This window comes from Chiloscyllium plagiosum, unplaced genomic scaffold, assembly GCF_037043375.1.
Source record: "Chiloscyllium plagiosum isolate Xiang-an unplaced genomic scaffold, Cpla_swu_hap1 HiC_scaffold_28, whole genome shotgun sequence".
Taxonomy (NCBI): domain Eukaryota; kingdom Metazoa; phylum Chordata; class Chondrichthyes; order Orectolobiformes; family Hemiscylliidae; genus Chiloscyllium; species Chiloscyllium plagiosum.
Genome location: NW_028270166.1, coordinates 22,060,635 through 22,076,034, shown reverse-complemented (window position 1 = coordinate 22,076,034; position 15,400 = coordinate 22,060,635). Strand labels below are relative to the sequence as shown.

The 15,400-nt window shown below is 38.9% G+C and overlaps 1 protein-coding gene across 4 annotated transcripts in view; it reads right to left on the bottom strand.

The window, feature by feature from the left end:
* The window catches only part of rexo1 (REX1, RNA exonuclease 1 homolog), an 82,237-nt gene that overhangs the window by 5,994 nt on the left and 60,843 nt on the right, over window positions 1-15,400 (bottom strand). For all 4 annotated transcript variants that reach the window (XR_015751832.1, XM_087976038.1, XM_087976039.1 and 1 more), the window contains 5 exons: window positions 11,052-11,165; window positions 8,523-8,596; window positions 5,840-5,950; window positions 4,131-4,246; window positions 2,491-2,629 (listed from right to left, as the gene is read on the bottom strand). Coding sequence is in view for 3 of the 4 variants with exons in the window: in XM_087976038.1 (XP_087832164.1) it covers window positions 2,491-2,629; window positions 4,131-4,246; window positions 5,840-5,950; window positions 8,523-8,596; window positions 11,052-11,165 (554 nt within the window). In the remaining variant the exon portion in view is untranslated. The remainder of the gene's footprint in view (window positions 1-2,490; window positions 2,630-4,130; window positions 4,247-5,839; window positions 5,951-8,522; window positions 8,597-11,051; window positions 11,166-15,400) is intronic.

Here is a 15,400-nt window from a genome sequence, read left to right as displayed (position 1 = left end):
GGGCTGAAGACTGTAGCAAGTTGAAGGAGTTCTTGGGAGGGATAAAAGACAATGGGTTCAATTTTCCCTATTACATTGTGAAAGGATTAGAAAGGGGAGATGGTGACATGACATACAGTTGGGTGGTGTGAGAATACAACAGGAATCTGACGTGTTTTTGGATGATGCATTGTTAAGCTGAAAAAAAAAATCAACAACTCCTTTAAGGTCTGATCAAAATAATTACAAGGCAGCACATCCACTTCAATCTGTTGGGTTAAAATACTTAATACATATATGAATTAATTTATTAGATTTTACTACTTAGACATATATATTAAAATTAGATTAAACAACTGAGATTAGGTTAAACACGTGAATCTCCCATGGTCTTTTTATCTGTCAGGGACTTGGGCAATGGTGGCACTTGGGGCCCTATTGCAGATGCCACAGCATATATCGTGTGAACCCAGCCCAATGGTGTGAAGTTCGCTGACTGGGGAGACATCCCGGATATTAATTCTGCTCCGAATCTTAGGTTACATGCTGAATCCCCATTTTGTAATAAATTCAGTACTTTTCCTTCAAACATAGATGGAAAACAAGTTCAGGTGGCCTCATATGGACTGCACGAGCAGATGGTTCCCACCAATCTTCAAGATCAGGCAGTTTCACTCCCAGTCCAAATGGGCTGTTTTCGCATTAGGCCCGTTTTTCACGCACATTTCCACATAACCACTGTTTAAGAAAGGTGGTAAGGACAGTCCAGGGAACTATAGACCAGTGAGTGTGACGGTGGTGATGGGCAAGTTGTTGGAGGGAATCCTGAGGGACAGGCAAGGACTGATTAGGGATAGTCAACATGGCTTTGTGCGTGGGAAATCATGTCTCACAAACTTGACTGAGTGAGTTTTTTTGAAGAAATAAGAAAGAGGATTGAGGAGGGCAGAGCAGTAGATGTGATCTATATGGACTTCATTTAGGCATTCGACAAGGTTCCCAATGGGAGACTGGTTAGCAAGGTTAGATCTCATAGAATACAGGGAGAACTAGCCATTTGGAGACAGAACTGGCTCAAAGGGAGAAGCCAGACGGCGGTGGTAGAGGGTTGCTTTTCAGACTGGAGGCCTGTGACCAGTGGAGTGCCACAAGGATCAGTGCTGGGTCCACTACTTTTCATCATTTATATAAATGATTTGGATGCGAGCATAAGAGGTATAGTTAGTAAGTTTGCAGATGACACCGAAATTGGAGGTGCAGTGGACAGCAAAGAAGGTTACCTCAGATTACAATGGGATCTTGATCAAATGGGCTGAGAAGTGGCAGATGGAGTTTGATTTAAATAAATGCGAGGTGATGCATTTTGGGAAATCAAATCTTAGCAGGACTTATACACTTAATGGTAAGGTCCAAGGGAGTGTTGCTGAACAAAGAGACCTTGGAGTGCAGGTTCATAGCTTTTTGAAAGTAGAGTTGCAGGTAGATAGAATAGTGAAGGTGGCGTTTGGTATGTTTTCCATTATTGGTCAGAGTATTTATTGAGTGTAGGAGTTGGGAGGTCATGTTGTAGCTGTACAGGACATTGGTTAGGCCACTTTTGGAATATTGCATGCAGTTCTGGGATCCTTCCTATTGGAAGGATGTTATGAAACTTGAAAGGGTTCAGAAAAGATTTACAAGGATGTTACCAGAGTTGACGGATTTTAGCTATAGGGAAAGATTGAATAGGCTGGGGCTGTTTTTCCTGGGGTGTCGGAGGCTGAGGGGTGACTTTATAGAGGTTTATAAAATCATGAGGGGCATGGATAGGATAAATAGTCAAAGTCTTTTCGCTAGGCTGGGGGAGTCCAGAACTAGAGGGCATAGATTTAGGTTGAGAGTGGAAAAATATAAAAGAGACCTAAAGGGTAATGTTTTGATGCAGAGGGTGGTACATGTATGGAATGAGCTGCCAGAGGAAGAAGTGGGTGGAGGCTGGTACAATTGCAACATTTAAGAGGCATCTGGATGGGTATATAAATAGGAAGGGTTTGGAAGGATATGGGCCAGGTGCTGGAAAGTGGGACTAGGTTAGGTTGGGATATCTAGTCGGCATGGACGAGTTGCACCGAAGGGTCTGTTTCCGTGCTGTACATTTGACTTCACACTTCAATTGCTTACTGGCATGTCCAATTATTCCTAAACAATTAACCCTTAATGGCCTGGTTTGAAGATATTTTAAGCCCTACACTACAGGTACCAGCCATCTCAGCAGCAGCATATCAGAAATATGAAGGTGAAACATTAGACTCTTGGGGGAATTCAGTACAGAAGTCAGAAGAGAACCCATTGTAGATGATACGTCATCTACAACTAGAGAGATGAGATATGCAATGGAAGCCACTTAAAGCTTGACTACTTGGACATACAATAGGGTGGGAAACCTGTAGAACAGGTTCAGACAGAAAAGAGTAAATAGTTATTGTGGTCACATGCACACAGAATGTCACTTTTTCAAACAAAAATGCATACCTTTAGTGCAAATAAATCACTTTCCAAGCTGTGCCCAATTAATATGGTTGCAGCACTGAACATGTTCAGTAATACTGCCTGTACATCACGAATAGTGATTGTTGTACTCTCCATATCTTCCTCTGTTACACCAGAAAATCTACATGAAAGAAAAGGAAAAGAAAAAGAAAAAAGGAGAGTGTGCTGTCTCACTAAAACACAGTACCAATGTTAAAGAAATGCCAGGTCAAGATACAGAAACCTCCTTCAGGTCAGACTGCTATATGCTGTGACCAAATCATTGACTTAAACTCATTAATGTAGTTACAATATGCTACCTCTTTGATGGGTTACACCCAACCTTCACATTATCGATCAGAACAGAGTTGGAGGAACACAAAAGGTTGTCAGGCTGGAGACAGTAACAATGTTTGGTGAAGGCAAAACTACTGTTGGATTTAACATGACCATGATGAAAGTCCTAAAGTAAAGGCATTGCTGGATCCAGAACTTCATGGAACATATGCACAAAGGCAATGGGTCAACAGAATTTGAGATAGTGAAGGTACAGCCAGCAGAGTTTTGGAAGAAAACAAGGTTGAGTCAGGGTCAAATAGCACATCATGAGTAGTCAAGTACAGGCTAAGATACTGGATAGGGAGTACAAATAAAGTGGTGGCTAACAAACAGATTGAGTCAGGGCAGAAGACACCAATTTCAGTGTTTCCAATTTGTAAACTGAAAGAAAATTTTCCTCAAATCCCTAAACAGAGTGGATACTAAAATTTTTACACTTAAAGAAATAATGTGTATTTAGTGCATACTTTGAACTCTGACAGTAAATCAGTTCAAACAAATGCTCAATTAAAATTTGGCCAACTGAATGGCACCTTCATATTTCATACCTTCCATTTTCCTTCAAGAATTAACAATTATTACCCAATGTAATTTTCCTTCCAAACATTTATCACTGTAAAAAAACTTTTGTTTTTCTTATTACCTGACCCAGGAACATCATGCATGGAGGGTTATTTAAAAAAAATGAATATTTATATTTTTCCTACACTATCTGAATGATTTGAAGGCATTTGATAAAGTGCCACATGCAGGGTTACTACAGAAAATAAAAGCCCAGGTGTACAGGCAGCATTTCGACATGAATAGAAAATTGTCGAAAAGTGTGGAGGTGGTAAAGCGCAGCCAGTCAGGCAGCATCTGAGGAGCAGGAGTGTCGCGTTTTGAGCATGAGCTCTTCATACTTTGGAATATTAAAATAATTCCAGATGAAGAGCTCATGCTCGAAACATTGACTCTCCTGTTCCTCAGATAATGCCTGACTGACTGCGCTTTTCCAGTTCCACACTTTTTGACTCTGATCTCCAGTATATGCAGTCCTCCCTTTCTCCTAGATGAATAGAAAATTGTCAGGCTAACAAAGCAGCAAATAGGTGTAAATCGTTTTTTTCAGTGTGGCAAGTGAAATGAATGGTGCACCACAGAGATCAGTGCTGGAGCCTGAAATGCAACTGCTTCTTGGCAGTGACTCACCTTATCAAAGTCCATAATTAACTACAAATGGCAGTACTAAAGAAAAAGACTTCCTAACGACAAACTAAGTCACCAAGATAGTAACAGTCCCATATTTTAATCATTAAACATACCTGGTGTTATAATCAATGACCTTGTTGTCTGGTTTGACAAATGTATCATACACCACCTTTAGATCTGGGTTGATAACAGTCAATCTTGTCAACTCCAAACCTTGTTTGGTGTAGCACTGGAATAAAGTTATTGACTATTAATTAAAGAGTGAAGGGAAACTGCAACAATGCAAAATGTCACATTACTGTTAAATTGACATATAACTACATCCTATGTTAAATTATACAAAACAAAATTATACTTCTGACAGTGACAGTATCGCAACAAATGCAGGATAGGTAACCTTTTAGAATATTAAATAGATTGTAATGCTTTCAATTAACACTGAACAAGGCACTCAAGCAATATAATTCAGCACATCTACACTATATTGCTGATAGCATGAATAAACATCTCCACTGGAGTCCTGTTCTATCAATCAGTTTGACTAATCGTACAAATTACCACCCAAACCAACAGATGAATATATCAGAAGTTAGCAATCATGACACAGGTTACTAATCCCATGTGGAGAAAGTGAAGGCTGCAGATGCTGAAGAAGGGCTTATGCCCGAAACGTCGATTCTCCTGTTCCTTGGATGCTGCCTGACCTGCTGCGCTTTTCCAGCAACACATTTTCAGCTACTAATCCCATGTTCCTTGTATTGTAAATTGTGCTACTCTGCGGCGATACTATGGCTTTAATAGGTGCATTTTTTTTTAAAACATTAGAAATGATTGAGACGGAGCTACTGTGCAGTCTGTTCAAAGCCAACAGCTTGTGAAGCATTGGGGCAGTTTTATTCTTTAAAAATGTTGGAACTATAGAAGCAGCCAGAATGGGTGAGGTCAAGTTCCCAAAGGACAAAGACTTTTCATTTTAGTTTTCTGCAGTTGCTGGGGTTTTGAAGTTGGACGTGGAAGCTGTTTTTCATATCGAGCTGGGGTTCTCTCCTTACTGCTGGAGTTGCATGTGAGACATTCTAGCAGCAGAAAGAGAACGCAGGCTGTAACAGAGAGGGGAATAAGAGCTTCCACATCCAGCTTCAAGACTCTAGCAACTGCTGAAAGCTACAAGTCCTGGTTCTGTGGGAGCTTGACCCCACCGATTCAGGCTATTAATATTGTTTCAACATTGTTTTTCAAAAAAGCTCCAAGGCTTCACAAGCGGTTTACTCTATTGGCTTCAAGCAGATAGATGGCACCTCTATCTCAACCTTTCTTCATAAAAAGAAAAGGACAAATTACCCCTCTTAAAGCCACAATATTGTCACAAATGCTATTGTTGATTGATCACTCATGCTCAAAAAAAATATTTTCTACCCTTACAATCAGCTCAACATGGCAGTGCATTTATCTTGTTCAATCACATGGCTCTCAACCAAAAATCCAGGATGCTGAATACTACGCAGTCACTATAAATTTTTATTGGGTACTGAATAATGCTGCACAGCAGTACACTAAGAATAATTTCCTGTGTGGCTCTTCATACTCAGGGTTTCATTAGTCATGCAAGAAAAACGGACTTTCTCCCATGCCTTAGCCAATGAATGTTGGCATGCATCATAGGCCAGGCCTTATTCTCCCTCCCTATAGAAAGTTTCAACCACATCAGATTTTAGGAATTCAGCTGTATGGAAGATAACCAGCACAAACCCGTATGTTTATTTCTTTATAATATATATATGCACATAAATGAAGAACAAAACAGTGTATTGACATTCCTTACCATCTCACAATCCAATGCAAAGACACCTGGGTTTTCATCCAGTGGCATTTCTTTATCAAAAGTCTTCATGAAACCACCTAATTTTTCTTTCCGGCCATCCTGTACATGTTGCTGCAGGAAGAATATATTCAATTATAATATGAATGTTTAATAAATAGTTGCACTAAAGGATCAAAATGGCTTTGGTGGATAATTATGCAGTATTTCAAGCAAATCTTCACTTATACCTCAATTAAGTGCCCTCTGGCAACTGTCTTCAGAGCTAATGGCATTAACTGAAGTAATACAAATAAATTATCTTTAGTTTAAAATCACAATGGGGTTGAAGTGATAGTCATGAGCTCCTATAATAATGTGCATATGTAAGTTGGGAGTGGGAGTTGGGGGTTTGTGCACGCATGGGGTGGCAAGAAGGGCAGGGGGTAATGCTGCGAGGCTGGTAATCCATATTAATGTTCTAGGAATCTCATAATGGAAGATGGAGAAATTTGAAATCAATGAATATACCTGGAATTAAAAGCTGGTCTGATGGCAGCCATGTAACCACTGAATTGTTGTGAAAACCCATCTGGCTTGTTAATGCCCTTTAGGAAAGGAAATCGGCCATCCTTACCTGGTCTGGCCTACATGTGACACCAAACCCACAACAAACGTGTTTAACTCTTATTTGACCTCTGAAATGGCCTAGCATACCACTCCAATCAAGGGCAATACATGCTAGTAGTGACAGAGACGTCCACTTAACGAAAATAAATAAAACTACGTAAATTGACCATCATGAGTGAAAGGCCTGCCTGATGGGTCTCAATCATTAATACTGTTCTGATATCAGCTAAATCAGAATCCAGTAATGGAAATGCATTCTGTAGTACTTTCTGGATTAATTTCTGTGACAGATAGTAAATTCAGATGCTAAGCAGTAGGCAAGTTACACTGTCACTACATTGTCATGATGATTACAATCAAGTACTTCTGAATTGTATGTGAAGTGTTTGTGCACAGTGCTCAGTGGTTAGCACAGTTGCCTCACAGCGCCAGGGACCTGCATTCGATTCCCACCTCAGGTGACTGATATTCACCCCATGTCTGCATGAGTTTTCTCCAGCTGCTTCAGTTTCCTCCCACAATCCAAAGATGTGCTGAATAGGTGGATTAGCAATGTTAAATATAGGGTAATGGTGGGTTACTCCTTGGAGGGTTGGTGTGGACTTGTTGGGCCGAAGGGCCTGTTTCCATACTTGAGGGAATCTAATCAAATTTATAAATGCATGCCTGCCTTTTTTAAAATTCAATCACTACATTATCTCATTCAAACATGGCATCTGAAAGAAGATACGTTCTAATGACATGCAAAATACGACAGATATTGGACATCAGAAACAAAAACAGAAAGCCCTGGAGAAACTCATCAGCTCTGGCATTATCTGTGGAGAGAGAAACAGAGTTAACGCCTCTTTGTAAGTACGATGTTCGTGTTAATTCTGTTCTAATAAAATATTGCCAAACAGCAAAAATGTTGAGATTTTTTTTTAATATTGGCAAGTGAAAAAGAATACATCATTACAGCACTGGACACTAAACTATTAAAATGCTATCCAAAGGTTAGGGTGTGACAGAAGTTTTAATAAATAACATAACCGCTTTCCAAAACAAATCCCAAAAAATCAGAAGTCTACTATGCACAGATTTCAGGATTTTACAGTCAGAGATAATACTTGTACTGAGTACATCAGTTTATGTATTCTCCACTCAATTATTATTACATATCTTTACTACTGCCTGATCAGAAAGTATGGATTGTTGGGACCATGGTTTAAAACACTACGTAAAAAATACTGCAACCAAATTGGTCCTAAAGCAACATTGTTGTAAGTACCCAGTTTGGTAATATGCTATTCAATGAGAGGGGGGTAAAGAACAGATAAGAATAAACGCTGTAGCCCCAAAATATAAAGGTTGCAAAATTGCAGTGTGCCAAAGGGAAAATATTAACTGCAGCTTGATAACCTCTATGCTTCTTAGGCACAACATTTGTCCTTACAATGTCATGGCAGCTCTTTCTCTGAACAATTAAATACATTTTACAAAATAGCAGCAGAGATGATGAATAGATATGAAAGCTATTGAGTTTTGAGAAGATTTGCAGCTCAGGTTGAGGTTCTGTATGTAGGTTTGCTTGTTGAGCTGCAAGTTTCATTTTCAGATGTTTCATCACCGTACTGGGTAACATCTTCAGTGAGTCTCCGAATGAAGCACTGCTGATGTTTCCTACTTTCTATTTATATGTTGGGGAGTGGTGATGTCACTTCCGGTTCTTTTTCTCAGGGGGTGGTAAATGGTGGTGAAAAGAACCGGAAATGACATCATGGGAAATGACATCACCACCCCCCAACATATAAACAGAAAGCAGGAAACATCAACAATACTTCGTCTGGAGACTCACTGAATAGGTAACCCAGTATGGTGACGAAATGTCCGAAAATGAACTTCCCAGCTCAGCGAGCAAACCTATATCCAAGATATGAAAACTACTCTCAACTCAAGGCTTGCACCAGAGGATGAGTGGAATGAACATTCTGATCTGCAATTAATTTATATCACATTACTAGATATCTCAATAATGTTCATTAATCCCAATAGTAAATGAACACACGATCTGTTGCCCTTAATCAGCTCTTCGTACCTTTGCTGTCTGACATCCTGCAGATCCTACTGCTCCTGCACAGCAACTATATTGTGTTTCCCATCCACCAGGTACTGTAACATAAACAGCAAAATTAGAAAACGTTCTCATCTAATCATTAATGGAACAAGTTCTAGAATTCTAAGTGCATTTGTAAATCAAAGATAAATAGCTTCTTATTACATTAAGTGATAAGAAGAAATTTTTGAATTTATTCTCATTCAGTTCACCATAATGGTGCAGCAATTGCCACAAACATGAATGATTTAGTGAAGAGCCAATGGCAAGGCATTTCTTTTGAAAATGGCAGCTCCTGGATTTTGGCTGAAACTTTATTGCTGGAACAGCACAGCAGGTCAGGCAGCATCCAGGGAACAGGAGATTCGACGTTTCGGGCACATGCCCTTCTTCACCACCTGAAGAAGGGCATGTGCCCGAAACGTCGAATCTCCTGTTCCCTGGATGCTGCCTGACCTGCTGTGCTGTTCCAGCAATAAAGTTTCAGCTTTGATCTCCAGCGTCTGCAGACCTCACTTTCTCCTCGAAGATTAGCTCCTGGATTTTGGCAGGCAAGGTCTTTGCTGTAATACAGTGTTAGGGGACCAAATGTAAAGAGAACTGGCAGCCATTTGGTGTTTGTTGTTTTCACCATGCCTATCATTACCCTCTTCTAATTGATAGATGTGTGTGGGACCAGTTCAATTAATTAAACATGTAAATATATCATCTGAATGGCAGAGAACTGTACCATTGGTGCAGCCCATGATAAACCTTAAAATTTATTCAAATAACTATTCCTGCTATTGATTCTTTGGCCTATGTTGTCGAGGTGGTCCTGGAAGCAGGTTATTACAAAGTCACAGCCCTTTCTCCATTCAAGAAAATTAAATCTTATCAACCCAGATCCCAATTCCAGTGGCATTAGAGTAGTAATGCAATATTGTAATATTACCAAGTATATTAAGAACGTTAGCAATAATTTCAGGTTATGATTAGAGGCACATTTTAGAAATTGTAACCTAATGGTATTATAATTCATTTAGATTTGTACAAAACTGAATAGCTTACTTGTCAACTATCCTAAAATTCCAGTATGCACAGGAGAGCAGAAAGTTATTTTTTCCAGATTGGAGCTGGGTAAAGGTCAATGTTATGAAAGGACACATGCTGATGTGGAAATACTGGAAAGGAATTTCTAGGATATGGGAATAGTCCATTAGGAGTACAAAAAAGATAGACATGTTTTCTGGAATTTGGTGCGCTGTGACTGGAAGTTGGTATAAGGTGGGAGTGCACACAGAAGAGGAATTGCCATGCGAGAGAACTCCTGTACTCCCAAGCCCAGGAAACAGCATTAAGTTATTTTATTAAAGTAATTTCACAATCCTGAAGCTCAAGTCAGAACTGGTAATTTGGCTAGAAATGTGGCACTAAGAATGTTCTATCAGCAAAAAGGAGAGCTCAGGGAGAGAGTTTGCTAAAATGCGCACTGGCACAGCATTGGGAACAGGTAATTGGGGATCCTGTGGTAGAGTGGAATGCAGTGAATGGGTAAAGGAGGATGAAGGCTTTTATTTCACAACACAGGTAATTACCTCATTCCCATCATTAATCCAAAAACATTTGAGTTCTCTCTTCTATAGCAGATACATTCAACTATTGTTTTTATATGGTTTAAGAAGAAATATGGCAATAATGGAGGGCTTCATGGTTAAAAACTGTTCCAACTAACAATTACTGAATAACACAGGAGTCTTTTCTCAATCTTCAAGGAATTGTAAATAAACAGGCTTAGAACCTTAAAATTGAAATTTTGAGCATTAACCAATAAGAATGTTAGGGCATCGAGTATTACTGATCATTTGAAGCAGAATCCATTTCAGTGTAAACAATCAGTTTGAAGAAGAAATTGGTCAATATGGCAGATGCAAAGAAATTATTTTCATTTGTAGTCACTAATAAATCCAATAGTGAACTCAAGTGAAACTGTTTCCATTCAAAATGGCCAGATAGTGAAATTTTCTAGCACAAAAGGTAGCTGATAGATTTTTTAAAAAATCAACATTTACATTTCTGAAACACATGGGACTTGAACCCAAGTCCTTTGGTCCAGAGGTAGGAACATAATCTCTTTACTACAACAGCCTGAGCATGATACTGATAGGGTGAGATGAAATATGGCACATAACACAAGTTCAGTTGTTACTTATATTCTGTTGTGCTTATATTCTAAGTGATTAGGAACATAGGACATAGGAGCAGGAGTTGGTCATTCAATCTTTTAAGCCTGCCTTGCCATTCAATAAGAATATGGCTGACCTATTTGTGGTCTTAATCCTACTTAGTCAGCCCGCCAGTGTAATTAGTTTTAACATGTTGACTGCAATATGCTCATAAGAAATATTGTTAAACTAGTCACAGCAAAACAAATATCTGCCCATATATTCACTGATGCAACATAAAATCTAACAATGTTAAAACAAAAAATTCTTTATAATTATCATTCTTGAATTACTATACCAAACTCACTTTTTTGTCGGCGTAGCCGCCCCCAGTGGTAGTTGCACTCTTCTTTGCGGATACAATCCCCACTAACGGAAACACTGTATTCAGCTCCGCAGCGACAGCAAATCCTTATTAAAGCTAAATATAAAAAACAAACTTGAAATATCTGCACATTGCTTCACAATCAAGTGACGATAAATAAAGTCAGCTACATGGAATTCCCATAATTGCCATCATACACCCTTTAAATATTTATTAGATCAGGTTCTCTGACTTTCTGAAAAATTCTAGCATTCTGCAAGGGAATAAATGCAAATCAGCTGGATTTTCAATTAATTGAGGTATCATACTAGCTAACCCAATCACCCTACATCCAAATACTTGCACCTTCCAATAAAGGCCAGTGAACAGAAACAGAAACTGGAAAACGTGTTCCTCATAATCCAAGGGTATTAAGGCTATTGCAGTGCCTCAATCACTACTCCGGCTAATTCAGCAAAGTCAAATTGTGGAAGACAGCATAACTTACCATCAGAGTCCTAAAGGACGGAGACAGGCCCTTTGGCCCAAGCTGACCCATGCCTACCAAAATGTCCATCCACTTTAACCCCATTTCCCTGCACTTGGCCCATATCCTTCTAAATTTCTCCTATTGACGTATTTGTCCAAATGCCTTTTAAATGTTATTAATGTACCCACCTCTGATATAGTATTGGGGAATCAACGGTTAAAAGTATCTGTTTGTAATAATGATTCGCCTTAAAAGTTGGAACTGGGTGCTTCAAGACATGGTGGCAGTGGCTGTGGGAAATCACAAATTAAAAGATGCAGGCATCATTATCTAACCTTATTTATTGTTCTTGTCTAATTTTCTCCCCTGTCTCTGAACCAGACTTTCTTTCTTATTAATAGAACATTAATAATCCACTTTGCTTATCTACTTTTGACTTACATGAACAGTACTAAATGTAGTAACATTAAATCATGTGGGGCTTGGGAAATTTGTACTAGTCACACACGAGGGCGAAAACATATACTGCTTTGAAGCTATAGACAGAAATCTGTTGAGGGTCCATCAAGAAATAGCTTGGATACTACTCTGGGGTGTTGATTCAAGATCTCTTGCCGGCTGAACTGAAATAAAGTGTTGAAATTGAAGCCTTTTGTTGTCCAAAGCTTTTTGAATCAACATGTGAACTACTTCCATTGGTAATTCATTCCATATGTGTATCATCCTCGGTGTAAAAAAGTTGCCTCTCAGGTTCCCTATAACCTTAAACTGATGCCCTCTAGTCCAACTTGCTTATGCTTAAGCTAGACTCTCAAACCATATGTAGGATGCACCATTATTAGGTGTCATACTTTTCCCCCTCTCATTTCATTAATAACACCAATACTATGAAGGAACACCAAATTTTCTAATTTAATTCAACCAATGACAAAGGAGCTCTATTTATTAATCATGCATTTGATTTTGGAATGAGCCAGAATTGAGTAACACCTATCATTATCTGCCAGTAAGAAAGTGGAAGCCCAATGTCAAAATGTCAAAGAAATCAATGAAGTACAAGTTAACACTCTGACCTGAAGATTAGCAGATTGCAAGAGTTCCATTTTAGGGCTTATTAGAACAAAAACTGCCACAACACTACTTAGGTGAGAGGGGCCAAGGTAAGGCATCAATATTTATTAACTTTTAATTTATTTTAAAGAATTAATTTCTTTGCTGTCTTTTTAGAAAAAAAAAATCTATCCAGAGACTTTGAGAAACAGGATATAGAAGTCGACTCCATTTGACAAGGTAGGAATATCAATTCATTCTCATAAGCATTCCATATTTTATGCAAATGTTGGTGTTCTTACTATAATATTTTATAGTTTATTGCAATGTGTTGGAAATATGCTCAGGGATATGTTTAAGCTGTTTGGTCAACATTTGAATCTAAACCACAAGTGTCACTTTGTATTTTTACTTCAACATATTACTACATTTAATTTTAAATTTTAACATATTTAATCAGTTTGAGAGAGTCTGGAACTCTTTGCTTATCAAGTAATAAGTTTCTCACACAGGCTCCAGTTGCATAATAAGTCAAAAGTGTATTGTTAGCCTTGTACCATGTTATTTCATTCAAATTGCACAAGTTTTAATTCAGAGGGGAAAAAAACAGGTCTACTAAATTGGAATTTCCTACTCAAAAGTCATAAAAGAGTTGTTTACTACACTGAAGGAGTACAAAGAGAATGAAACCCTTGCCTATTCTAAGGTTTTGAGCAATCTAGGTTACTCAAGTCACACATCCCTACCAATAGATTACTGGAATAAAGCTTCTCCCCTTTTTTGGAGCATCTTATGTTTGATACATATAGAAATCAGTTAGCAAGTATCTCAGCAGAATTATTGAATATAGCTAGACAACATACGTCTTCCAAAATAGCAGTTCTCATGATGAAAAACCATTGTTAACATTCTCCTGAGCACAGTATGGGCACACATTTTCTTCTCACACCAGTTGAAGATGCAGATCATCATCAGTAATTGCTTATTATTCCACAACCCAATTATTATTTGTCAAGTATGGGTATGAGAGGCAAGATGTAGGCTGTCCACCCATATCCGAAACAAAATCATCAATGTGTCTCTGGATTATAGATAGGACGATTAGTGGGTCTGTTATGATCCAGGGCACAGCATCCCATTTTTTTTGTACACAGGATCCAATCTGAACAAGCTTCAAGTTCACCTCTAGCAGCATCTTTGAACTGCACATAATGAATGATACTTCGTGAACATTTATGAAATGAGAGTTAGCAGCACATTTCGTCAATAAGGGAACACTGTGATACCTGAATATCCTTATGGTTAAGTTATCCACATTCTGCAGTGAGCAGCTTATCTCTTGACTCCCCAAAGCCTGTCTACCATTTACAAGGCACAAATCAACAGTGTGACGGAATACTCCCCACTTGCCTGGATGACCACACCAACATACACAAAAAGTTTCATATGGGCATGAATTGGATAAATAGGCAAAGTCTTTTCCCTGGGGTCGGGGAGTCCAGAACTAGAGGGCATAGGTTTAGAGTGAGAGGGGAAAGATATAAAAGAGACCTAAGGGGCAACTTTTGTTTACACAGAGGGTGGTACGTGTATGGAATGAGCTGCCAGAGGATGTGGTGCAGGCTGGTACAATTGCAACATTTAAGAGGCATTTGGATGGGTATATGAATAGGAAGGGTTTGGAGGGATATGGGCCGGGTGCTGGCAGGTGGGACTAGATTGGGTTGGGATATCTGGTCGGCATGGACGGGTTAGACCGAAGGGTCTGTTTCCATGCTGTACATCTCTATGACTCTATCTAGGATAAAGCAGCGCTTGATTGGCATCACACTCACAAGCAGCCATTTCCTCCACAGACAACACTCAGTATCAGCAGTGTGTACTAATTACACGATACTCTGCAGAATTCACCAAAGATCCTTCGACAGCACCTTCCAAACCCACAACCACTCCCATCTAGAAGGGCAAGGGCAACGGATACATGGAAACACTACCTTGCAAGTTCACCTCCACTCACTCACCATCGCTGTTCCTTCACTGTCACTGTGTCAATATTCTAGAATTTCCTAACAATGTTATGGATTATCTACAGCACAGATTGCAGCAGTTCAAGAAGGCATCTCACATCACCTTCTCAAGGGCAACTAGGAATGGGCAATAAACGCTAGCAAGTTAGCAGTTCCCACATCTCATTAGGAAATAAAAAGAATAGACAGACAATGGCCACTTGAAGAGACAAAATGTTTCTACATATCATTCTTTTCCAGGAAAGTGAGTGATCACCTCTGCCACATCCAGGGTGAAGGATAAGAACAAAGAGATTTTACAACCTTTCACGATTCTTCACTGGTTTTCTTTCAAAACAATCACTAACTGATTTGTCAACACTTTGTACAATTCAATTAGGGAAGTTACAAGTCAATACCACGTCACCTAGACTTCTGGTTATCCAATTTAGAAACATTTATTCTGTCATGTCCCTTCAGAATCTTGTACATTTCATTGATTTACCACTCATTTTTATAAACGCTAATGAATAAGCCATTCAGAGATTCAACATCACATGCTTCATTCCAGGAATCAGTTTAGGAAGTCACTTGTGAACTACCAATATATTCTTTTTAAATATGGGGACCAAAATTGTACACAATATTCCAGGCTTGGCCTTATCAATACCTGGTTTCATTGGTTTAAAATATCTGCCATTTCCTCCCCCCCACCCCATTAACTAATTACCAAATTGCATTCTTTAAAGGTTGCTCACTTACTTTAGCTATTCTTCCTTTCTATACACTTGTAAAAGCAAAAAGCA